At 45.8% G+C, this 25,917-nt stretch overlaps 1 protein-coding gene across 2 annotated transcripts in view; it reads left to right on the forward strand.

Moving 5' to 3' along the window:
• The window catches only part of LOC118097011 (uncharacterized), a 69,340-nt gene extending 43,707 nt beyond the window's left edge, over positions 1-25,633 (forward strand). For both annotated transcript variants that reach the window (XM_060283049.1, XM_060283050.1), the window contains 6 exons: positions 1,156-1,319; positions 5,815-5,996; positions 12,498-12,555; positions 16,497-16,649; positions 22,391-22,591; positions 23,541-25,633. In XM_060283049.1, the coding sequence (XP_060139032.1) occupies positions 1,156-1,319; positions 5,815-5,996; positions 12,498-12,555; positions 16,497-16,649; positions 22,391-22,591; positions 23,541-23,579 (797 nt within the window). In that variant the 3' untranslated portion in view covers positions 23,580-25,633. The remainder of the gene's footprint in view (positions 1-1,155; positions 1,320-5,814; positions 5,997-12,497; positions 12,556-16,496; positions 16,650-22,390; positions 22,592-23,540) is intronic.
• The last annotated feature ends 284 nt before the right edge of the window (positions 25,634-25,917 follow it).

Raw genomic sequence — 25,917 nt, forward strand, 5'->3', positions numbered from 1 at the left:
TTTTATTCTAATTCTTTTTTCATACTTTTGCCAACTGTGGGGTTCCTTCAAGCCTGGGTGGTATTTTTATTGGTCTACAATGGTCATAAACAGCAGCAGCAGCAGCAGCAGCAGCAGCAGCAGCAGCAGCAGCAGCAGCATGGGTGGTGCTGTTTTGGCTACATAAGCAGTGGCACTCATGCCTGAATTAAATTGAGGGATTTGTTGCTGCTGCTTCTTTTCAATCTCTGACAATGATAGAAATTAGGTTGATTTATTTCAGGCGTTTATTGCAGCTTAGCCCATATAAGGCGTGTGTCAGCCAAACCCTTGGCTGCTTAGATAAAGACATACACAGTCTCTATGGGGAAAAGGATGTGGCATCTTGAAGAAGGCTCTGGTTGTTGGGAGAAAGATAGTTATCTTTGTTTTGAGCAAGAGAAATCTTGCTCATACATTTGTTATTATTTATTCACGCTGTGGGTTAAACCACAGAGCCTAGGGCTTGCTGATCAGAAGGTCGGCGATTCAAATCCCTATGACGGGGTGAGCTCCCTTTGCTCAGTCCCAGCTCCTGCCAACCTAGCAGTTCGAAAGCACGTCAAAGTGCAAGTAGATAAATAGGTACCGCTCCAAGCGGGAAGGTAAACGCCGTTTCCGTGCGCTGCTCTGGTTCGCCAGAAACAGCTTTGTCATGCTGGCCACATGACCTGGAAGCTGTACGCCGGCTCCCTCGGCCAATAACACAAGATGAGCGCCGCAACCCCAGAGTCGGTCACGACTGGACCTAATGGTCAGGGGTACCTTTACCTTTTATTCGTTTAGATCATTTCTATACCACTTAATGATGGCTGTAATGATGACAATAGACAGGCATCAATTCTTTCTTTAACACATAGAAGAGAATGCCCATCAACGGGTAAAGCAGTGGCCTCTCTCTGACCTGGGGTTGGGGGAGAAATGCAATCCACTTCACTCTTGCACTTGCACCTAGGGGGGGCATAAGAGGTAACTGGTATCCCAAAGGAGTAAGGTGAGCAGCACATGTTCATTCCCCTTTCCCTGCTCTGTAAAATGTATAGTTGTAGGTAGAAAGGCCTTTCCCAGTTATTTTTTGTGAGCAAACCCTTAAATATGTATAATTTTTTACTGATTTGTGTTTTCTTCCCCTTTCAGCTGATGGCTGCTATGTGAATGCACTGGCCAGAATCCTTAAGGGGGCTGCAAGCATGCAGTTGCCTGAGCTGCCTCAACGCTGGGGAGGAGAAGAAACATTCCTGGTGCAACAACTTGATTTTTCAAGCCTGCAGAGATCGCCCAAGTGGATTGATCCATCTGTGGTACGAAGTCACCGAACTGCCATCTTGCAGTAGTGGCAGATGCCCATTGGGACTGGTAGGGCGGAAGGCAGGGAGCTGAACAGTAGGTGGCGCCAGAGCCAATGGCAGGCAAAACTAACTAATTCTGGTTTCATCCCCCACCCTCTTGCTCCCTGCTGAGTTATTATACAAAGACAGGGCTGTCATTAAGGAGGAGGAAGCTGGCAGACAGTGTAGCCACTGAGTGTAAGTTAGAAGGTAGGCAGGTGAAGGCAGACTGAGCTTGGTGGGGGACTAGTCGCCCTATTCATCCTAATGGACCAGCCTCCTCTGCCTGCTTGCTTTCACTGTATGTATGAAGTGACTCCTGGGCACTGTGGGAAAGGAGATGGACATCTGCCTTGTAAATTGTGAAAGCAACCTGCAGGAAGAAGAGGAGCTATTAGAATACTGTAACAGAATTGTAGAGTTGGAAGGTACCCCAAGAGTCATCTAGACTGCAATAGAACAGCTATAGAACCCCAACAGGTGGCCACTTAGCCTCTGTTTAAAAGTCTCCAAGGAAGGAGAGTCCATCACCTTCTGCAGAAGTCCATTCCACTGCTGAACGGCTCTTACCATCAGAAAGACTTCCCAATGTATAGTCAGAATCTCCTTTATCGCCACGTGAATCCACTGGAGTAATCATGTTAACAGTTTCACTGTGATAAGAAACATCTAAGCCTGCCATTGCTGGGAAATGACTCTACTTACTGGACCGCCTCTCCTGGTATGTCCCGCAGAGGACCCTAAGGTCCGCAAATAATAACAGCCTAAGGGTCCCGGGCCCTAAAGAAGCCAGATTATCCACCAGGGCCAGGGCCTTTTCAGTGATGGCACCAACCTGGTGGAATGCTCTGTCCCATGAGACTAGGGCCCTGCGGGACTTGCTCTCCTTCTGCAGGGCCTGTAAGACAGAGTTATTCTGCCTGGCTTTCAATTTAGCCTGATCCTCCATTCCTTTTTCCCTTCCCTTTTTCTATGAAGAAAACTTTCTGGGTCCCCACATCTAAATACTTCCCTGGTCTCCTTGCTGGCCATAGCAGGACTAACTTGCTCAGTTAGCCCTGGTGATGCCACATTTATGTTGTCCTTTTAAGTTGTTTTTAAGTTGTTTTTAATCAATGTTTTATATTTGTTGTTAGCCGCCCTGAGCTCGGTTTCTGGACCAGGAAGGGCGGGGTACAAATAAAAATTTATTATTATTATTATAATTTATTGACTGCCATGGGCTCTCCGGGGTGTGGGGCCTGCTACTTCATGCCAGCATTTCAGTTGGATTAAGCAGTTTCTCCGAAGGAAGAGGCCCTTTCATCTCGTTTGGCTGGCTAGCTATCTGAAATGAATATAGATCAGAGGTGGGGAGCCTGTTCTGTTGAGGGCTGCAATCTCTTGGGGTGGTTAGGGGCCAGGAAGTCTGTTGGGTAGCACATTCTGACAGTGAACAGAGCCAGAAGTGAGCAAGGCACCTCTGTGCGCTCTCTCTCTCTCTCTCTCTCTCTCTCTGTGTGTGTGTGTGTGTGTCTCCCCCAAGCCCTTTCCCTGTTTTCCCTGTTTGCAGCTCACAGGGGAAATTAACCAAGGGCCACATGAAACATTGGCAAGGGCCACATGTTGCCAAACCCATTATAATACAGATTTCTCCCCCCCCCCGAAAATCACATGAAAGGGACATCAGGTATGTCCTGGGCAGGAAAAGTTAGTGGATTCTGAAGGGAAAGGCTTGGTGTGGTCTGGGCTGTGGATTTACATTGGTTCTATTTCTGCAATGTTTACTGATCATCCTAGCTGCCGTTTCTTACTGTTCCCAACTAAGGAACCTTTTAAGAAATGAAGATTCCACTAGACTTCAATGAAAACAGATCTTCCAAAGTCTAGAACTTCTTCCCAGCTAGAGAAGGAAATGTATGGCAGTACATAATTTCCTCCTGCGCCTGCCTTGTGTCAGGGTAATGTCCCATAAATGCCTGGGCAAAGGGACTGGACTTTGCCTGGCACCATTATCACCGAAGGATTGGGGCCAGCCTACTTTTCATTGTAGCCTAGCAAACATGTGCCATTAGCCCTACCTCACTTGTTTGGTTTGTACTACGTGAATTCTTTTCCATTTTTTGTCCGTTGTGCCACAAAGCAGCCACAGGTTCAACCATCAGCCTGGCTTGTTAATAGGGCAGCAAGGCATTATGTGTTCCATTCCCTTCCATTTCCATGTATTAGTTACATGCAACATTGTTTCCATTCTGCTGCAGTTCATTTTCTTCCCGAAATGATGTTATTCATCTTGCTGTCCACTGAGGCAAAATGGCATATTTTACACAATTTGAATAACTAATTGCATAAAACACATCATTAAGTTGTCATGTGGAATCTTAATGTCATGTCATTAAGTGGAGGGACCCAGGTGGCGCTGTGGGTTAAACCACTGAGCCTAGGGCTTGCTGATCAGAAGGTCAGCGGTTCGAATCCCTGTGACGGGGTGAGCTCCCGTTGCTCGGTCCCAGCTCCTGCCAACCTAGCAGTTCGAAAGCACGTCAAAATGCAAGTAGATAAATAGGAACCGCTACAGCGGGAAGGTAAACAGTGTTTCCGTGTGCTGCTCTGGTTCGCCAGAAGTGGCTTTGTCATGCTGGCCACATGACCTGGAAGCTATACACTGGCTCCCTCGGCCAATAATGCGAGATGAGCGCGCAACCCCAGAGTCGGTCACGACTGGACCTAATGGTCAGGGGTCCCTTTACCTTTACCTAAGTTGTCATTACATAGTTTCACCCAATCAATTTCAATGCAAAGAAAACACCTTGCAAATGGAAGGAGAACCTAATGAATTACGTAATGTTTGTGGACTGACAGCAACTGCGGATCCTGATCACATTTGATGGATTCTGTTCCGGACATGGGACGAGAAAGCGAACATTGGCCGTTTTCGGTTTCGTTAGAATTCCCTGACATCCCTCTTTGTTAGTAGTCCTTTTAGTCTGCGCACTTCGGAAGCCCAGCATTTTTATATGGTCGTGGCCAAGGAAAAGTTCCTCTAGTCATTTTCCCACAGGAACCCAAAAAAAACCCCCATGTTTGCAAAATGAGTGTTTAAACTGAGATCAGCTTTCTGAAATGTACTGCACAGTTCCTGCTATTTACGATTCTCCTGAAACATCCAAACATCTGTTGTGCACAGAAATGAAATCTTGGTTAACTGCTGAGAACTGCTCCCTTCAACGCAGGAGAATCAAATTGCCCATCAGTTTCCTTGCACAGATTTAGCTGTGAAGTGATGATATGAAGAGGCGGTTTAAAGTATCTCTTTGTGCATTTAGCAACTCTGGAATGTGCTGTATCAGTCAGATCCCTCCTCTCCCCTCTCTTCACCTCAAAATGAAAATAAAAAAATCACACCATAACCCAATCATAATCTTCAGCTGATGTTCTTAGGCTACAAGGATGCTGATCTTCTTAAGTCTCACTATTTCCCCAGGACAGGGAATATTTTATATTTGCTTTTCAGAATTGTTAATTTTTTTTTGACTTGAGATTCATTTCCCTTATTCAATACATGCCTCAACATCCAGCCAGGGAGCTTAGAATTTAGAGTGAAGAGGATTGTGACATTCTTAGAGCTGTGGGGCTGGTTTGGAAGTGCCGTCATCTTGCTCATTCCAAACGTAACTATTCTTCTCTAGGGGCCAGTTCTAAAAAAAAAATCAGTTATGCAGATTTGAAAGTCAACTGCTGAAAGTCAAGGGTGCCACTTGGCTGGGATTGGCTGCAGAAGGTGCTGATAGGCTAGTACTGGCTAAGGGTGCTGATTGGTCAGTGCCTGTGACAGCACCGACAGCCACCCAACATGTCCTTAGAGCAGGCACCCCCAAACTTCGGCCCTCCAGATGTTTTGGACTACAGTTCCCACCTTCCCTGACCACTGGTCCTCTTAGCTAGGGATCATTGGAGCTGTAGGCCAAAACATCTGGAGGGTGTCGCAGTTTGGGGATGCCTGCCTTAGAGCAATGTATTTTATTTATTTATTTAATGCAGGCTTTTCTTACTATTATTTTGCCTCCAGAGGCTCTTTTTTTAACCCACGAGAAGGATAGCTGAATGTATAAACCAATAAGCACATACCTGCTGTCAAGAAAAACAATATTTACAGGAGACGACCTGCCTGAGGGGGGGGGGGGTAAGATGCAACATTTATTGCTGATCCAGTGCAAAGTGAGTTACAAGGCTGGAATGGCACTCAGGCCGAAGAACCTGCTGCAAACATTGCTTTGAATGCTTATGCCTATCTTCAACCTTTCGGTTAAGAAGCCTGTTAAATATTTCTTGGGGGGGGGTGTGAAATGAGATGCTTGGAATTTTATATTTCTGAAACCCCTCTTGGCTTCACACATTCTCATGCCATCGTGTTGAGTCTTTTAAAACATTCCTTGGGTCTGGTACCAGCTCTTTGCCGTGCGTCTAAATTTCCTCTGCCTTATTGTAGGTTTTGCACCCTTATCTTGATGATCACAGCGTTCTGCTAGTCCAGATATATGGCTTGGATGCTATTTACACCCCAGATCCGAGTGGACAAAGAGCGGGCACAGTAGCGCCACGTTCTGGCCAGGCCATCGAGCTCAACGAACAATCCCAGCTGGGGTGGACGGTTCTTCCGCTCTTTGACAGGTGAATCTAAAAGTAGATGCCTCTGTTTGGCTCTTTAGACGCACAGCAGAGCCTTGTGCATATTTACTGGAATGTAAGCCCCGTTGTGTTGTATCAAATGTTCTTCATACTCTGAGTAGACCCATTAAAATTGATGCTCCTGACTATGATCGCAGCTACCTAATACGTTGAAAGTGTATTTAAGGCACATGGCTTTCCCCAGAGAATCCTGGGAAGTGTAGTTTAGTGTTGCTGTGACCCAAGACATGGGTTCCGGTCATGGCAGTGGCTGTTTTGTGAATGCTTGGTGCCATCCCGATCAGTGAGAGGCGGCCTTAAAGCCATAAACCCTGCTGTTATAGGAACCAAACCATCGGTAGTAAAAAATGACTGGTGGTTCCAAATCCCATTTAAAGCGGGAGAGAGAAAGGGAGAGGGATTCTAGATCAGTGCCAAAATCTGGATGGGTTAACGCCACATCTGCAACTGGAGGATAAACAAGCTATCTCGGGAGAGAAGGGAGGTATATTTACTGTTCAGCTTGGCGGTTTTCGGAGCGCAAAATGCCACTGTTTATATCCGGAGTGGATCCCTTAACTGCCCTCCCAGAGACAGAATTACCCCCCAGATGGAATGGAAGCACAGAACGCGGAAGGCAGCTGCGAAAGCTGCTGCTCGCCTTGAGAACGGACAAGGTGATGAGATGCCACCTGCCTGTTCCTTCAATATACCGTACTTGCAAGGAGAATGGACTGCCCTGGTTCTGTTCACACCATAGCAACGAGACCACAGCTCACTAGAAGAGCAGCCGTCCAGCATGCAGAAGGTCCCAGGTTCTGTCCCCAGCATCTCCTGGTAGGGCTGGGAATGTCTCCTGTCTGGAGAGCTGCTGCCAGTCAGTGTAGACAATACTGAGCTACATGGACCAATGGTCAACTCCTTGTGCTCCTACAAATGAGCTCTCAGCTGGGAGGTGCCTAGCTGAAATCTCAGCTCAGCTAGCATTGCACTGACTGGCTTTAAACAAACCATTTCACTCTCTGTCTCAACCACACATACCTCTTCCCCAGTGTATAGTGTGGGGATGACAGTGCCGGCCTATCTTCTCAAGGCTGTTGTAGGAATAGCAGCTAAAACACTTTCGAGGACTTAGGAAAAGTGCTTTAGAAAGATGAAGTGTGACTGTTTTCAAGGGCGGACTCATTACTGTTCCCTTTCAGTGGCATGGCCAAGTGGAGGTGGTCTGTAGAGCAGGGCTAGGGATCCTGCGGCCCTCCAGCTGTGGCTGGACTCCAGCTTGCATCAGCTCCAGCTGGAGGGCCACAGGTTCCCCCAGACCTGCTGCAGCATCTCTCTGCAAGTCTCCCTTAACAGCATCAATGTAGGAGCAACTGCTATATCTCCACACTCTGGGCCAAATGGAAGGGATCTGTAGCAACTTGTACAGGCCCTAGCACCGCGCCTGCTCCTGCAAAGCAGACCTTGATCTGGGACTATCTGCCTGACTATCCAATCAGCTGGATGCCAGGTCAGATAGCAATGGTCCAAGGCAGGCATAATAATGGGTATTTTAAATATTAAAAAAACTCTTAAATTTTGGTTAGGTTAGGAAAAATCCACTTTTCTCCAACAGCCTTTGTAAATTATACTTGTTGTGTTTTTTTCCCCTATTGTGATAAAACAACGAGAAATGAAATAATGGGCTGAAGCTTCAAAATGTAGTCTGAGAATCCCTTCCTTTTCTGCCTCTCAAATATTCCGTAGCTTTTTATTTTATTTTGAAAAGTTTCTGCTTTTTTTTTTTTTGGTGGTGGTGGGGGACCCTGGATCTTTTCAAGCACTCAAAAAAATTCATATGCATGAAACTGACTGCAAAGAGCAATTAGTCCTTCATTAATATGCAAATTTGGTCCAATGCAAATTCATCTATGTATGCGGTTTTAAATATGCAAGCCGGTCTTGCTGTGCTAGAAAACCCAGATGCTTTTATTAACTTTGAAATTGAGGGATTTGGTTAATGATATTGTTGACAAGAAAAACTTGAATAAATTTGACGACTTGCCGTCTTCCATATTAGCAGAGGCTCATAGAAAGGGGGGGAAATCCAAGCCAAGTGCCAATTTTATCTGGTAATTTTCCCATTACCAAACTAGGAATAAATGTCAGATATGAAGTAATAAGAGCTGTATATCCTAATGTAGCTGTCCCAAGACCTGAAAACACTCCCCAAAGATCTAGCCGTTTTTATATCCGGAGGGTAAAGCCATCTGCATCGGCTCTGTGAACAATATTCTGCTTGGAAGTTTAATATTGGGGAGTTAGATTGTTTTTGTTTGGGAGGAAATAGATACGCCGTGGAATTTTAAAAAGCTAACACTTTCACAGGTGGCTATTATCACTAGTTGCTTCCACACTTGGCCCTTGTTCTGGAATGGCTATCCTTTCTCCTCTACTTTAATGGAGAATCACAGCGATATTGACAAATGGGTGCAGCAGCCCGGGTTCCTCTGTGCCGTCCTGCCTCAAGGATGGAGAACCTGTTGCCCTCTAGATGTTGCTGGATGGCAGCTCCCATCATCCCTAACCATTGTGCCTGCTGGTCTGTGCCAAGCTCCAGGAGGGGTGCCCTCAGGGAGCTGGGTCTCAGTCCAAGCAGTAAAAAGCTCTCACCATAACATTTATCCAAGAGAGCAAGGTTCAAAGGTGCAACATTGTCCCTAGAAGCCAAGGTCAAAGGATGGGGAAATGTAGGGAACGTAGGAAAGTGCCTTATACCAAGTGAAACCATTGGCCCTTCACATCCAGGGTTGTCTACACTAATGGGCAGCAACAGCTTTTGGGGGTTTCCGGCAGGAGTCTTCTGCATGTCTCTGGATACAACTCCTATTGTCCCTAACCAATGGCCATGCTGGTTGGGGCAGATGGGAGCTGGAGTCCAACAAAATCTGGAGGGCCATGGCTTCCCTGTTGCTGGTTTTTGTTTTTAGTACCAGCCTGTTCAGTGGAAAACATGCCACCTTGTACCAGGCCTGACCATCTTGGCCAGCTACTCTGGCTGGCGGCAGCTCTTCACAGTGTCGGGCCTTTCTCACCACTCGCTGCCTAGTCTTTCAAACTGGAGATGCTGGGGACTGAACAGGGGACCTTCTGTGTGCAAACATACCCTGACCTCTAGGTCAGCAGATACCCCCTGCTACAGCACCCAAAGTAATGTCTATACAAGACCACATAGAAAGCTGCCTTCTATTGAGTCAGACTATTGGTTCAGTACTGCCTACACTGACAGGCAGCCGCTCTCCTGGGTTTCAGGCAGAAATCTCTCCCAGTTCTACCTGGCCATGGGGAACTGAACAGGGGACCCTCTGACTGCAGAGCACATGCTCTGTCCCTGAGCTGTGGCCCTTCCCCAAACCTCTTGGCACACATTCACAATTTGGACCTGGCGCTCCTTTGCATGAGAACAGGATAGCCCAAGAGTTGCCTCTGAAGTGGTGTGTTTGAGTGCACCGTGCTGTTATTTGCAAAGCTGCTGAAATCAGAACGACCTGAGAAGTTAATAGATTATGGTGCTCCCCAAATAGCTGTTTGATTCCCATGGCTTTCTTGGCGCAGCTGTTTGGGATATAAATCCTGACAGTCAGAAATGGTTAGTTTCTAAATCCTTGATGTGCTACGCTCGGCAAAGAACCGTTGGAACAGTTAAGGCAGCCCGGGTGGCAAAGGCGGTGAGAGTGGGGACGGAATATGTAACAGGGTCTGCAGCAGGCTTGGCTCTTGGTGCTATGGTATTTAAAGTTGCAGATGTCAGCGACACTGTGGGCCAGAGCTGTGCATGCTCCAAACTTACAAGTTAAAAAGGGATATCTGCAGCAAAAGAAATGTGAATTCTGCAAAGGGGGTGACCCAAGTACGCAAGTCATTTGGGGGGACAGCAGGAGTTTTTGTGGTGCCAATGGAGCAGTGTTAGGCATCATCAGCTGCAATTTTTTTGAGTCTGTCATGTCCCCCGCAACTCAGAGATCTCGCAAAAGAGGGTGTTTGAGTTGCCATGCCCAAGGAGGATTCTCCAGGGCCCACCTTTGGGCCCTGCCAGCTGGAGGACATAGACTTATGGCTCTCCCCCAGTTTGCATACCCAGAGGATGAGGGCCCCAATCACAGAGCCCTGTTGCAAATGGTCACAAATATGAAATCGGATAAGTTCCCTCTAAGGAGGACTGCCAGCTCTTCTCAGAAGGCGGGACCAATCACAGAACAGACCTTGCCTGACTTTATAATGGTATCAGTTGGCTTTCGCTCCTTTCCGGTTTGGGGACTGCTCTCCGGGATAAGACTCCCTGGGACAGTTTGTGAAGAATTTGAGACCCTATAAAAGGCTGTAGCTGCAATGTGATCGCATTGTCACCAGTAGGTGGCGGTAATGGAGCCTTTCCTTGGCCTTTCTATACACCAGGGATGTAAAAAAAACTTAGTTGGTCTTTAAGGTGCTGCTGGAAGGAATTTTTTTATTTTGTTTCGACTACGTCAGACCAACACGGCTACCTACCTGTAACTAGAACCAGGGATGTCCGACAGGTTGATCACAATCTACTGGTAGATCCCCATGAGGTTTTGGTAGATTGCAGTTGATTACTGGGTCCTTTTCCTTAGCGTTGGTAAAATAGATTCCAGCCCCGTCCTCTCGCTCTGGCCTCCATTGTTGGACGATTTGCAGAACGGAAGACGGAGTTTACTTAGTGAGGCTGTTTGTTTCCCCTAATGTGATGCCGAAAGCCAAGCTTTCTCTGAAGCAAGTCCCAGACATTTGCAAAATAGGAGATGCCCAAGGTGGAAAGTCTCAGTGGCATTGCTCCTCTCAGCTATTTTTTTGTTGGCATCTGTCTGTCTCACGAAAGAATGGAGGAGTTTGCCTTTGGGGGCGAGGTCAAACTGATGGAAGGTTGCAGCACCTGCTGTGGTTGTAGAGACCAATGTGGGAGAGACATGTTTTGTTGCAGCCGAGCCGGGGCAGAGGATGGTGCCCGGTTGCGCTGCTCAAATGCACCATGGTGTTCCTTCTCTCTGCGCTCCTCCCGGTGATCATTATCACAGGGGGAAAGGGAGTGCCACTGGTGTTGTGCAGACCCTCGTTGTGCAGGAGGGTGGTCAGTTCAGCCTGACCATCAGCCAAAACTGAATTCCCCAGGCCAAATGCTACCTGGATGGGAAGCTCTTAATGACCTCCCTGTTGAGAAGAGCCAATGGCCAGCTTGAGTGGGCAGAGGGCACTTTCACCACCACGGCAGAGCTGGTCCGAACCCCAGCGGCATCTCTTGGTCTCCCTCAATGGTGCTTGAAGACCTTTGGCTGCCGCTGGGCCACCAGCAAGCTATGCGATGCACTAAAGAATCCTGGCGGTCCTGAATTGGACTATGTGGTGCAGCCATGTTGGAGTGGCAAAATGCCACAGCTTGGCCTCGACTATGCACACTGAAATGCATTATGCAAGGGTTTCTTTTTAAAGAAACAATATATGCTTGCTTTTCATTATGTGATTCCTGAAACCCGTGGGAGAGAGATGAGGCTGACAGCAATGTGTGGTTATATAACAAATGCAACATAACTTTCCCCGCCCCAATGCCAGCAGGCTCCTGAGCCAAATCCAGCACACATTGTTAAACTATGGAACTCACTGCTACAGGAGGGAGGGATGCCCCCCATCTTGGATGGCTTTAAAAGTGGATTGGACATGTCTGTAACTCTGCCTCCATCTCTCAAAGTTCTTACAGTGTGTTCAGTTTTGTGTCTGCCTGGCTTTGAGCTTGCAGGGCTAAGCCCTTCCCCAGTCAACCAATCACAGGCCACGTTTGATAAGTGAGCAGGGCCACCCCTTTGTCAGTCACCTGACACTGGGCATCCCCTTCTCCTTTCCCTCTCTGCAGACCAATGCTTGATATACTTAAGGCATTTAAGTGTTGGTTTATCATTACCGTTTCTAAGCAGTAATATGATGTACAAAAACGAGATCCGCACTAAAATGGTGAAGAATTTCCATAAGGACCTTAAAAACAAACCACAAACTGCAAGCTGGTGTGGAAATATGGGCTGCTGAATTTAAGATGGGGAAACTGAGAGAAACTGAAGCTGACAATTTTTTTCCATCTCTACCCCAAATCCAGCTCCCTGCAGACCTTTCGTTCACTTGGGCCTGAGGAAAAACATTCAATGTTTCACCCGTGTTATTGAATCAATAGTTGTCCACATATAGCAGTAATAACTTGAGGGGGCTCTTCTTGCTAAGTTTTGTGTGTGTGTGTGTGTGTGTGTGTATTCAGGAGATTAATAACCACTCCTACTGCCTTGGAGTTTATTAGCTCGAGGAGTATTTATTACCTCATAAGCACAAAACCCCTCTGGTTACCATCTAATTAAACTCCAATTCAGTGCATGCAGTATTAGAGGGAATTGTATTAATAGTAAATTTCAGACGAAAAGACAGGGAACAGAGATTACCTGTTGGATTCATCTTCCCTCTCTTTTGCAGAAACTGCGTAGGAAGTGGGGTGCACAACACACCTTTATTTCGAGGGGTGCCGAGTCCTGTGAGTATTGAACAAAATAAGGTAGTTTTAGATGAGGAACTGGATGGAAAATATGCACTGGGGGGGGGGGGAAGCTTCTGAGTACTGTAACATCATTTTTGAGAATGGCCCGTGTTTAGGTGGGAGAGGGGGGTTCTTGTTAGAAACTCTCTTGGGAAGGGGAGGTTGGTCAAAATCCTAGCCTGAGCATCTTCATTAAAGGCAAAAAAAAAAAGATGTAAAAAATGTACTGAGCTAGATAAGTGGGACTTTAGGCTCCGGTGGTTAATCAACCAAAGCTTTTGTTGATTCACCTCTAGGGCCAAAAGACTCATCAGCTGAAGGCGTGGGGGACCTTTTTCAGCCTGAGGGCCACATTCTTTTGTGGACAACCTTTCAGGGGCCACATGCCGGTCGTGGGCAGGGCCAGAGGCCAAAGTGGGCAGAGCAACAAATGTGAACTTTGCACATCAGGCTAGCCACACGCTCCTCCCTTGAAGGCCACATCTCAGGGATAGCTCAGCAGGTAGAGCACAAGGCTTTTAATCTGAGGGTTGTGGGTTCGAGTCCCATGCAGGCCAAAAGATTCCTGCATGGCAGGGGGTCGGACTAGATGGCCCATGATTCTACAATTCCATCCTTCATCCAGGCAAGCAAAGAGGCATTGCCAGAATTCAAGAACACATTCTAATCTAGCCAGGCAAAAGCACTTGAGGGTGTGAAGGAGGGCGAGTGATGGGTGTGGCCTGGGCAGAGAGGGTGTGGCTGGGGAGGGTGTGTGATGGGGGGGGAGTCCTGAGGGCAAGATATAGAGGATTGGAGGGCTGCATTTGGCCTGAAGTACCATTGGAGCCAGAATCTTTAACTGGTAATCTTTAACTGGTTGATCTAGCCATTCTGCTAATTAAAACTTGGAGCTGTATGCTACTAGGTCAGTTTTTAATGTGGTTGCAGAATTAATGTGGTTGAAATATACTCGGAGTCGAGAGTGAATTTCATGCTCTTTATTCAGCTCATAGTCATCAAGGAGGAGAAGAGAAGACGAATGGCTCTTTTCCCAAAACCATCTGCTTATATACATTATTTACACAATGGGCCTTGCGTGATTGGCTACTTCAGGGCTACACCTGTGGGCCAATTATATTGTGGATTGACTTCTGCCTGCAGCCTGATTGGCTGCTCCTACAGGCCAATCAGGTAGCAGATTCACTTCTGCCAGCCGCCTGATTGGCTGCTCCAGCAGGCCAATCAGGTTGCGGATTCACTTCCACCTGGAGTTGGATTGGGTAGCTCCCGCTGATTCTGAATCCTATTGTTCTAGGATTCAGCTCAGTACATAACACCGGTGCTTCTGTTTCTTTGGCTTGGAGGCAGACCAGCATCACTGTCTATACCCTTTGTAAAAATCTCACCACACCATTTATTGGGGAGAGAGAGAGAGAGAGAGAAAGAGAGAGAGAAAGAGAGAGAGAGAGATGTCCTATCTGCCTCTTTTGGCACTGGTTCCTCGTAGAGCTGACAGAACTAATTTTATTCTCTTTTGTCCTTTTCTCCGTGATGTAATCCTGCAGTTGGCATTTGCAGGGTCCATATGTCAAATTGTAGAATGCTCCTATCCGTGATTGGCTTGCTTTTTTCCCTCTTCCTTTTTTTTTTTTTGGTGTGTGTGTGCACGACCTCCTGGCTGTTGATGGCACAAACAGGTTATTGTAGCTGCAATATTGCAGGTTTTCAGTTGTCTGCTTTTAAACCTCCCTGGATTCATGTTAGGCTTTTATTATTATTTTTTCACAGACAAGAGAGCTGGGAGAGGTGGTTCTTACACAATCAAAATGACTGTCATTATGACAGGGGCTGTGTAGGGAGGTGAGAGAGCCTGCACTCTTCAGGGATCCTTGTGTGGACCGAGTCTCTGTGTCTGTGAAATGGACACATTGCCATGCTACCTGTCATCAGTAATAGGTGGGATTTGCCCTTGGTCACCCTTTAACAGTGCTTAGCTTTCCCCCAATAGAAGTGAATATCAATTACTCACTTAGGCTGCACTCCTAACTGTACAGCAGATTCATACTGATATAAGTTTTTTTTAAAAAAAAACTGCTCTTGGATATCCAAGAGCCCATATAGAGTCCTTTTGTAGGTTCTCTATCGGTAGGAGAAAATAACAGAGGCCAACCAGAGAATATTGAGAAGCAAAGCAGCTAGTAAGCCTGATCTTTATTAACTGTTGCAACAGGGTACTCCTCCACACCCAGGAGAGAGGAGGAGGACCCCAAGCCATGCGTGCAAGCCCTTATATAGACATTTTAAATTGCCCGCCCTGGAGTCCAAGACCACTCCCATATACAATTCCATGCATTTATAACAATTCCATGCATTTCAGCACATTCAACGCACATTTAAAGAACAGAGCTTCTCCCCAAGCCGTCCTGGGAACTGTAGATAGTTATGGGTGCTGGGAGTTGTAGCTCTGTGAGGGGGAGATGACAGTACACAGAATTCTTTGGCGGTAGGGAGTCATGTGCTTTAAATGTGTATTGAATGTGTGGCAAGAAGAACTAGGGATATAAAAGGAGAATTCCTTGGATGCCAAGATCCAGGTTTGGGGCAAGAACGTGCTTGAAATGTATGGATCTGCCCCTTGTGTGGGGTTTAAAAACAGAACAAAATCACACAGTATCAGCAAAGCAGCTTTTTTGAAATTGTTGCTGTTGTCGTTGTATTTATTCTTTCATTCATAAAATCTATACACCACTTGATTGTAAAAAAATGCTTCAAGGCAGTTTACAAAAGAGATAAAACAGTAAAATCAAGGGGAAAAATCGAGAAAAACTCACAAGATATTCACAGGCACAGCTCATATCCCCTTTATCCTGAGTAAACTGTTTTGTATGATTGGCTCTTTGGACTGATGAAGCATGTAACGAAACCTGTAATATATCCGGAAAACAGGTCTTCTTTCACCCACCTGTGCTATTCCCATCAGGGTGGTGGCTTTGATTCGCCTTCCCGTGATTGATCCATGCACATGGCTTTGTGTTTCCAACTCAAGATCCATTGAAGAGCATTCCATCCAGTTCATCTTTGATAAGCGGCTTTGAACATTTTTCATATTCTCCTTTGTGCCACCCTCACCGTTGTGGCGGCACGGGGGTTGCCGTTCCGTGTTTGGACTCACACCACTTGTTGAACGGTTCATTAATCCAGTCTATATAACGTTTACGGTGCGTTTGTTTAGATACAGTTGTGCTTTTATCCATTCCATGTTCACAGTATTTCCAGGTCTTGGCTTGCACAAGGCACCTTAATATGTTTGTTGGTTACTAGCCTCTCTCTATTCTAGCTAAATAAAAAAATTCCTTCAGTAGCACCTTAAAGACCAACTAAGTTTTTATTTTGGTATGAGCTTTCGTGTGCATGCACACTTCATCAGATACAGTTATTCCAGTAAAGTTGGTTTTATATTGACTAGCCAGTTTGTGGTGGTGGTGTTTTGTTTTGTTGCACTATTATTATTGTCACCACATTTGATACTTTGTGTATATAATAGGAAGCACTTATCCGCCACTGGTGGAAGCAGCAGGGCAGGCGGGGCGTCCACAGAGATGCCATCTCAGGGGCTGTTGCTGCCTGAGGCAGCAGCCTCACTTTGCCTAATAACTGGGCTGGATCTCTCTCTCTCTCTCTCTCTCTCTCTCTCTCTCTCTCTCTCTCTCTCTCTCTCTCTCTCTCTCTGTGTGTGTGTGTGTGTCTTCAATAATAGAATAGAAACTAGGGAAGAAAGGACAGGAATAGTGAAGCTGGGGAAGGCTGTGGGAATGTGGTGTTGATGTGCAACCTGATCATCAAGGCTTGTGAGTCATAACAATGCAGATTATCTCAAAATATCCCCCCCCTTCTTAATGAGTGTTTGGGATGTCCTTCCGGAAGGCATAATGTTTTTGATATGGTGTGTTTGCAAGGAATTTCTACGGGGCATAACCACCCAACCTGTGAAGGATGTCATGTCTGAAGGTTTGAAGAAAAAGAGGCTCCGGCTCCTAGCCACGTATGGCAGTCTAGTTACCGAGGTGTGGGATGGCCATTACTTTGACGGTGACCGGCAGGAGTTGCCAGTAAGTTGAATGCTCATGTAATTATAAATCCATAACAGACATTCCTTTCACTGTGTAGCTTCTGACAGATCCTCCACCTGTCCCTTATGTGTAGGTATTTATTTACTTTCCATTGGTTTTTTTGAGCAATTTTCAATCCCAACCTTCAGCAAGACTTGTTGCTGTTTGTTTGTTTGTTTGTTTATTATCCACCTTTCACCGGAAGATCCCAGTGCAGATAACAACATTAAAGCATAATATTAAAAACACTTGCTCTCGGGGTGACTAACAACCCTTTATCCTCACAACAGCTTTGTGCGGTAGGTTAAGCTGAGAGGTAATAACAATTTGTCCCAAGGTTATCCAGTGAGCTTTGTGGCTGAATGGAGACCTCAGTCTTCATCTCCGGGGTGCTAGTCCAACACCCTAACCTAGCCTGTCCCAATCTGGTGCCCTCCAGAGATTTGGGAATCCATCTTCCATCAGCCCGAGAGGTTTTGCATTACAACTCTTACCATCCCCAACCAGCATGCCCAACAGTCAGGGATGACGGGAGCTGAATGAAAAGGAGGCGCATTGCCTTGTTAAGCAGGGTTGTGTGAAGGGGGCAAGATTTGGACCAATGAAACAAAGTCATCTATCTCATAGGTATTGGCAAATAAAGTCATGCTTCCCTGGGGCTGCATCCATACCATACATCAAAAGTTCTGTTATACAACCTTAACAGACATGGCTTCCCCCATTGTGTGAACTGTGGTTTGTTGAGGGTGCTGTTAGGAGGCCCCCTGTGGTTAGGAGACCCCCCTATTCCCGCCAAGCTACAATTCCCAAAGTTCCCTGGGAAGAAGAGGGAGTGGTTCTTAAACTAGTCTGAGAATTGTAGCTCTGTAAGGAGGAATAGGGACCTCCTAACAACTCTTGGCACCCTTAACAAACTACAACTCCCAGGATTCTTTGGGGGAAGAAGCCATGACTGTTTAAAGTGGTATGATATTACTTTCAATTTGTAGTGCAGATGGGGGAAATGAGTGGCTTGATACAATGTTGATTCATGTATCACAAATGTACTCTAAATGGCAACAATGGCAACAAAATCTATTGGTTTAGCAGTCCCCTTAGTGCTTAAGAGCATTCTTTGATTTTTTTTTTTAATGCAACACTCTTCAGATCTGGTTCCATCCACCCCAGTCATTAGGCAAACTTTTTCAGCAGGGGGCCAGTCCACTGTCCCTCAGATCTTGTGGGGGGCCGGACTATATTTTTTTGGGGGGGGGGAATGAATGAATTCCTATGCCCCACAAATAACCCAGAGATGCATTTTAAATTTTAAATAAAAGCACACATTCTACTCATGTAAAAACACCAGGCAGGCCCCACAAACAACCTAGATACAGTATGCATTTTAAATAAAAGGACACATTCTACTCATGTAAAAACACGCTGATTCCCAGACTGTCCGCGGGCCAGATTGAGAAGGCGATTAGGCCGCATCTGGCCCCCAGGCCTTAGTTTGCCTACCCATGCATTAGGCCCAATGGTCAGGGACACTGGGAACTGTATTCCAAAAAAATCTGGAGGGCACCAAGTTGGGGGAGGTCGCTCTGACCACTACCCTTTTCTGGTTTGCAGAGAATAGATGTATAGAGGTTCTTACAGGCCAAGCTTAATTACACAAGAAGTTGAGGACACGGCTGGGAATGGTGTGGAGTGGTGGATTTAAAAAAAAAGACAAACCCTTATTGAGCTCAAGGGTGCAGGAAAGTGGCTTTTGGATTAGAGAAAATCTAGGCTACTTAGTATGTAAGAGTTCGATTTCTTTTTGTAGATGGTGCTTTTGGGTGTCTTAAAAAGGATGCTTAAATCGAGCGGCTTCTGGCATCCAGCAAGGGTTGTTTGACTGCACCAGCAGCCAACAAACCCTCACACTTTGGTACGTAACTTATTGCCAGTCCACAGAGGATAGAGGGGGAGTTGTTGGGGTCTTTGTTTTGCCTCTCCCCACCCACCCACCCAGCCACCCCAGCTTCAAATTAAACCCTATGAATTACTATAACAAAACGGTGTGCGGCAACAGTTAAGTGTTTGCCAGTTAAACTGGAGGTCTATGAAAACTCCTCCTTTATAAAATATGGGGCACTGAGACCCTGGACAAATTAACTGTCGCATGCACTAGGAAAAAACAAATGCTATTAACGAATTGCTTAAGGAGCGGGATCTTTTTGTTCCCTATTGGAAAAACAAAAATATAAGAATCTTAGGAAGCTGCCATACCCTGTTTCATATTTTAAGACATACCCATAAAATAAGCCATAGCAGGATTTTTAAGCATTCAAGGAATATAAGCCATACCCCGAAAATAAGACATAGTGATAGGCGCAGCAGCAATGCCGGCCGCGGCAGGAGGAGGAGGGAAAAAAAAAAGACATCCCTTGAAAATAAGCCATAGTGTGTTTTTTTGAGGAAAAAATAAATATAAGACGTGTCTTATAATATGAGAAACACGGTATACTGAGATGCTTGGTCCACTGAGCTCTGCATTGCCTGTGCCAGGAATGAGAGCTGTGGCCTTCTGGCTGTTGTTGCCCTCCAACTTCCATCATCCCAAGGTTTAAGGGTGATTGGAAGGCTACTGGCAGAGGCAATCTTTCCTCCTTTTGGCTGACTGTATGTAATCCTTTTCGGATGAAGAGCCAGGTACAAATGGACTCAATAAAGAAACAAATTGCGGATGATTAAGGGCTTCCTACGCTATAGGAAGATACCTTACGAGAAGAGGAAATGCCCATGTGACTCTGGGCAGCAGGAAACAACGGGACATGCCCTTCTTTGTTGTTGTTTAGTCGTTTAGTCGTGTCCGACTCTTCGTGACCCCATGGACCATAGCACGCCAGGCACTCCTGTCTTCCACTGCCTCCCGCAGTTTGGTCAAACTCATGCTCGTAGCTTCGAGAACACTGTCCAACCATCTCGTCCTCTGTCGTCCCCTTCTCCTAGTGCCCTCCATCTTTCCCAACATCAAGGTCTTTTCCAAGGATTCTTCTCTTCTCATGAGGTGGCCAAAGTATTGGAGCCTCAGCTTCACGATCTGTCCTTCCAGTGAGCACTCAGGGCTGATTTCCTTCAGAATGGATAGGTTTGATCTTCTTGCAGTCCATGGGACTCTCAAGAGTCTCCTCCAGCACCATAATTCAAAAGCATCAATTCTTCGGCGATCAGCCTTCTTTATGGTCCAGCTCTCACTTCCATACATCACTACTGGGAAAACCATAGCTTTAACTATACGGACCTTTGTAGGCAAGGTGATGTCTCTGCTTTTTAAGATGCTGTCTAGGTTTGTCATTGCTTTTCTCCCAAGAAGCAGGCGTCTTTTAATTTCGTGACTGCTGTCACCATCTGCAGTGATCAAGGAGCCCAAGAAAGTAAAATCTCTCACTGCCTCCATTTCTTCCCCTTCTATTTGCCAGGAGGTGTTTGGACCAGTGGCCATGATCTTGGTTTTTTTGATGTTGAGCTTCAGACCATATTTTGCGCTCTCCTCTTTCACCCTCATTAAAAGGTTCTTTAATTCCTCCTCACTTTCTGCCATCAAGGTTGTGTCATCTGCATATCTGAGGTTGTTGATATTTCTTCCGGCAATCTTAATTCCGGTTTGGGATTCATCTAGTCCAGCCTTTCGCATGATGAATTCTGCATATAAGTTAAATAAGCAGGGAGACAATATACAACCTTGTCGTACTCCTTTCCCAATTTTGAACCAATCAGTTGTTCCGTATCCAGTTCTAACTGTAGCTTCTTGTCCCACATAGAGATTTCTCAGGAGACAGATGAGGTGATCAGGCACTCCCATTTCTTTAAGAACTTGCCATAGTTTGCTGTGGTCGACACAGTCAAAGGCTTTTGCATAGTCAATGAAGCAGAAGTAGACGTTTTTCTGGAACTCTCTAGCTTTCTCCATAATCCAGCGCATGTTTGCTATTTGGTCTCTGGTTCCTCTGCCCCTTCAAAATCCAGCTTGCACTTCTGGGAGTTCTCGGTCCACATACTGCCTAAGCCTGCCTTGTAGAATTTTAAGCATAACCTTGCTAGCGTGTGAAATGAGCGCAATTGTGCGGTAGTTGGAGCATTCTTTGGCACTGCCCTTCTTTGGAATTGGGATGTAGACTGATCTTCTCCAATCCTCTGGCCATTGCTGAGTTGCCCTTCTTTACTGCAAGTATTACCGTGTTTCTCCTAAAATAAGACGGTCCTAAAAAATAAGCCATGTCAGGCTTTTCATTAGTAGAATAAATATAAGACATCCCCCGAAAATAAGCCGGGGGTGGGAGCCGCTTCGGGGAGCGCAGCGCAGCGCGAAGAGCCTGGTGAGAGGCAGCTGCGGCTGCAGGTGAAGCCCGGGATCTGCGTGGGCGACTGGGGACGAGCTCCCACTCGAAAAAATAAGACATCCCCCGAAAATAAGCCGTGGTGTGTTTTTTTGGGGGGGGAAATAAATATAAGACGTGTCTTATTTTAGGAGAAACACGGGTACAAAGACATTCGAGCCAGGTTTATCCAGCCCATCCTATATAAGTTCCCTGGGCGTTCAGAACAACATAACATCTCCCTATTACTACAGGACGAAAGCCCAGAAGTCACATATTCAGTCGCCAGATTCTGTGCTGCCATGATAGACATTAGTCGAAGGATGGTCTATGTTACAAATCAGTCCTAAAATGAAGACCCATATTGTTAGATCTATATCATTGAAGCCTCATCCCATATAGCTGTTTAATGAGTCCTTTTCAATCCCTCTTACAAGTTTTATCCACCTATTATTAATGCTTAGCCAAGTATTTTATGTATATGTTTTAATCTATGGTTAGTTTTGCCCCTATTTATTTAATGATTATTTGTTTAGATCAGGCATCCCCAAACTTCGGCCCTCCAGATGTTTTGGCCTACAACTCCCATGATCCCCAGCTAACAGGACCAGTGGTCAGGGAAGATGGGAATTGTAGTCCAAAACAAACTGGAGGGCCGAAGTTTTGGGGTGCCTGGTTTAGATTCATATTGTTATGTTATTTAAATGTTTTGCTTATGCTGGTCTGTGACCGAATAAAGTATATTTATTCATTCATTCAGGGGCTTCCTACCCGCCTCCCTGTTTCTGCAGGAATCAGTGGCCCAGCCGTGCTTCCTCTGAGGTGCGGTAATTCTGCTGCCTCTCTAGATCCAGTCTCTAGATCCGATTGATCCAGTCACAGTCTATGTAGACATATTGCATGAGCAGCTGCCCTCAGCAGAGGCTGAATGGAAGGAGGCAAGCTGAAGGCAGTGACTCATGAAGAAATTCAGCAGTCAGCCTCCTCTGAGGTCAGGTAAACCTCCTGAGTCGTGAATGATTCACACACACACACAACTGGTGTAGAGACTCGGCAGGATTATGCACCCTCAGCGGAGGTGACTTGAAGGAGGCAAGCTCAGAGCAGTGACTCAGGCAGGGACACGACAGGTAGCCTTTGAGACGGGGTAATTATTTTCTATCACTTGGGAGTGACCAAATGGTCCGAAGGCGCCAGGTGCACATGGCAAGACTGCCTGTCCCCAGTGGAGGCTGATTGAATGAAGATGTAAGCTCAGAGCTCTGAAGATCAGTTAATCATACAGATATCTGAAAAGCATCCTCCCCTGGGGACTGGTTATTTGGGCTTCAGGGCCTTTTTAATTTAGTTTCTCGCAACCCTCTCGCGAAGTTTTATCTTTGAAAAATCGCTTCAATGTAGGTTCTCAATGACCTCCTATCCGTCGACAAAACAAGGAAATTTTTGGCAGCTCGAACCAGCAAGAGGGGCAAGGAAATGTCACAGCTTGTTCTGAAAACCCTGGATAAAAAAATTAAAAATCTTGGTTGCACCAGCCTTGAATATCTGCAGCAAGAGCATTTTTACAAGCAAACAATGGGGGCCGTTTTTTACAATGTTGTGGTAAGTGCAGAAATGGAAAATGTAAAAAGCATATAATACAGTGCAAAACATTCAACACTTATTTGATTTATAGCATATGGAGACATTTCAGCAGCTCTGGAGGCCTTAGGGGTTCAAACAACAAAATAAATATTTGGACTCATCCACAGAAAACATTCAAAGGACATTTCATGCATGTGGTTGCTCTCAAAGATTCCTGGGAACTGTCCTTCATTGGGGTGCTGGGAGGGGTAAACTACAGTTCTCAGGATTCTTTGGGGGAAGCCATGTGCTGTAAACGTGGGAGTGATGTGTGGTGGGTGTCATGCAAATAGGGCTGAACATTATCAGGCCCACAGCGGGGAAGAGTATAACACTTTCCTCTGTTGCAGTCTTGTGGGAAAAGTCGGCCCACTCAGGAAGCTGCAGTTTGCATTTGAGGGACAAAACACCCCATTTGTGCCAGTGGAGGATTTTCCTCTTAACACAGCTCCAGAGTTAGGATTTTATTTGGGACTGCATGGCGGCGGAAAGGGTTAACTCTCCCCTCCCCACAATGCCTTGCCTTCAGCCAAAGTGAGCCTATATTCTGCAGTCATTTTGGGCTGCTGCGTCACAGCTCCACTCCCAAATGTTACCCACATTTTGAGGAGCCTTTCTCCTCCTCACCCCCATTTCTCAACCCCTGGGGCTGAGTAAGCTTCCCTGCTTTTGCCTTAGGTCCCCTTTCAATGCATCCAGTTCTGATCCCCTGGGCTAGGGCTGCCTAATCCAGATGCTTCTATCATTTATTCTGGTGGTTGCCAATATGTGATGCCTTCCAGATGTTTGCTGGGCTCCAGCCCCCGGCATCCCTGACCGTTGGGCCATGCTGACTGGAGCCGGTGGGAGTTTTAAGCCCAGCAACTTCTGGAGGGCTGCTGGTTCTGCATCTCTGGACAAAATGAACACGGTGTCCATTGCATTGCAGGAAACGGCACTCATGAATGCAGGATACGGCCCACTGTGACTCATGCTCTTCAACAGCATCCATGAAGGAAAGAAGAGTATGGGAAGCTTAATTCTGTGCGACAGAACTGTGAATCCAGGAATGTGAGACGGAAGAGAAAACTTCCATAGCAGAGATGGGGAACCTGCAGATCTCCAGATGTCGGACTCCAACGTCAACCAACCCCAGTCACCAGTTCCCCAGGGCTTATCTATAGGCTCAATATCCCAGCACTCCATCTAGAAGATAACACTTACCAGTAATTCCTCTCTGGTCTTTTATAAGTTTAATTTATTTTATTTATTATTTATTTCACACTCTGCACTTGGAGAGCTTTGAAAGGCGATTAGGCAAGTTCATGGAGGACAAGCCTATGAATGGCTCCTAGTCATGGTGGCCATATGATATTTCCAGTGTCAGATGCTGTACAGTGGTACCTGTACACAATCGGTTCCGGAAGTCTGTACTTAACCTGAAGCGTACTTAACCTGAAGCGTACTTAACCTGAAGCGAACTTTCCCATTGAAAGTAATGGAAAGTGGATTAATCCGTTCCAGACAGTCCGTGGAGTACTTAAACTGAAGCGTACTTTCCCATTGAAGGTAATGGAAAGTGGATTAATCCATTCCAGACGGGTCCGCAGAGTACTCAACCTGAAGTGTACTTAACCCGAAGTATGAGTGTAATTGGTTCTGGAAGTCCGTACTTAATCTGAAGTGTACTTAACTTGAAGCGAACTTTCCCATTGAAAGTAATGGAAAGTGGATTAATCCGTTCCAGATGGGTCCGCGGAGTACTTAAACTGAAAGTACTCAAACCAAAGCGTACTTAAACCGAGGTATGACTGTATATCTCTGAACACCACTTGCTGGGGATTGCAAGAGGGAAGAGTTTCTGCAGCACTCGTGTCCTGCTTGGGCATCTGGTTGGCAAGAGTGAGAAGAGGAGGCTGGACTACATGGGACTTTTGTCCAAGTCTTGTTTCATCCCAAGTGCTTCTAAAATAGTAAAATTATACCCACAAAGAAGGGAAGGAATAGAGAGAACTGCAATAGTACGTAGGAACATAGGAAGCTCACTTGTACAGTCAAACCATTGGTCCATCTTGCTCAGAATCAGCTACACTGACTGGCAGAGGCTCTCCAGGGTTTGGGGCAAAAGTCTCTCTGTTCTACCTGGAGATGCCAGGGATTGAAGCAGGGATTTTCAGCATGCAAAGCAGATACTATCTAGTTACAGGCAGGTAGCCTTGTTGGTCTGATGTAGTCAAAACAAAATAAAAAATTCCTTCCAGTAGCACCTTAGAGACCAACTAAGTTTGTCATTGGTATGAGCTTTCGTGTGCATGCACACTTCTTCAGATACTATCTAACACTTTTTATTATTATTTTTCTTAACCAATATGTTTATGCACTTGTAATACAAAGAGAACTAATATCCTGTGTGATGGTGGTAGCAAGGTTGATGTTATGGAAGATATTGGGGAAATCCTCAAATCACTCAACCCATAAGAGAATGGGAAGTGAAAATGTACGAATATACAATTGTGACAAAGCTTACAGGCTGTTTAATAGAGAAAGGAGAAAGGCATAATCCTAGTATGTAGACCAGTGGGTCCCCAAAGGGGTAGGGTGGAGATTACTTAGGCAAGCGCAAGGAGGCAGGAGGTGTAAATGACAATTGGGCTTTGAAAAGCTGATATCACTGGATCAAGTCCATCAGTTTTGTTGAATTAATCAAACCACGTGTTTCAAAATGGATTTTGAGTAAATGTGCAATTAATTGTTACTGTTCTGAATTTTATTGATTTATTGGGTCGTGCAAACCTCTATTCTGAACAAACAATGCTTTTTATAGGGTAGGGGGTACTGAGGATGAATTTATGGAATTAAAGGTTTGGGATCAACCGATGTAGACAGAATCAGGCAAAGTTTATGAGTATGGACTGGCATAACCAATCAAGTTCTTCACAAGATGATCCAAAATATTTTAGATTATAGAATGTTATATAAGCCGAGTTAGGAATGTCTTGCTTTAATTTTCCTTTTCTTTTAAGTGCATGTTTAATAAAACTGAATAAAATGGTAAATAAATAAAAAAACTCACCTTGGCACATACAGCATTCGTTTGAAAGCCAGTGTTGCAGAAGAAGACAGGAGTTAAAGCATTAAACTAAGCTAGGGATGGGGGAACCTGATGACAGGGGCCAAATGCATCTCTCTATCTGGCCCTTGAGACTCTCCCCAGGGCGCACCCCTCACTGACCCTGTTCCGTGCTTGTCCTGAGTGTTGTTGCCTGGCTGGAGGGCATCCTTGAATTGAGGCCATGCTGCTTACTTTCCTGCCTGGTTGCAGGACA

Source organism: Zootoca vivipara, chromosome 15, assembly GCF_963506605.1.
Source record: "Zootoca vivipara chromosome 15, rZooViv1.1, whole genome shotgun sequence".
Taxonomy (NCBI): Eukaryota; Metazoa; Chordata; class Lepidosauria; order Squamata; family Lacertidae; genus Zootoca; species Zootoca vivipara.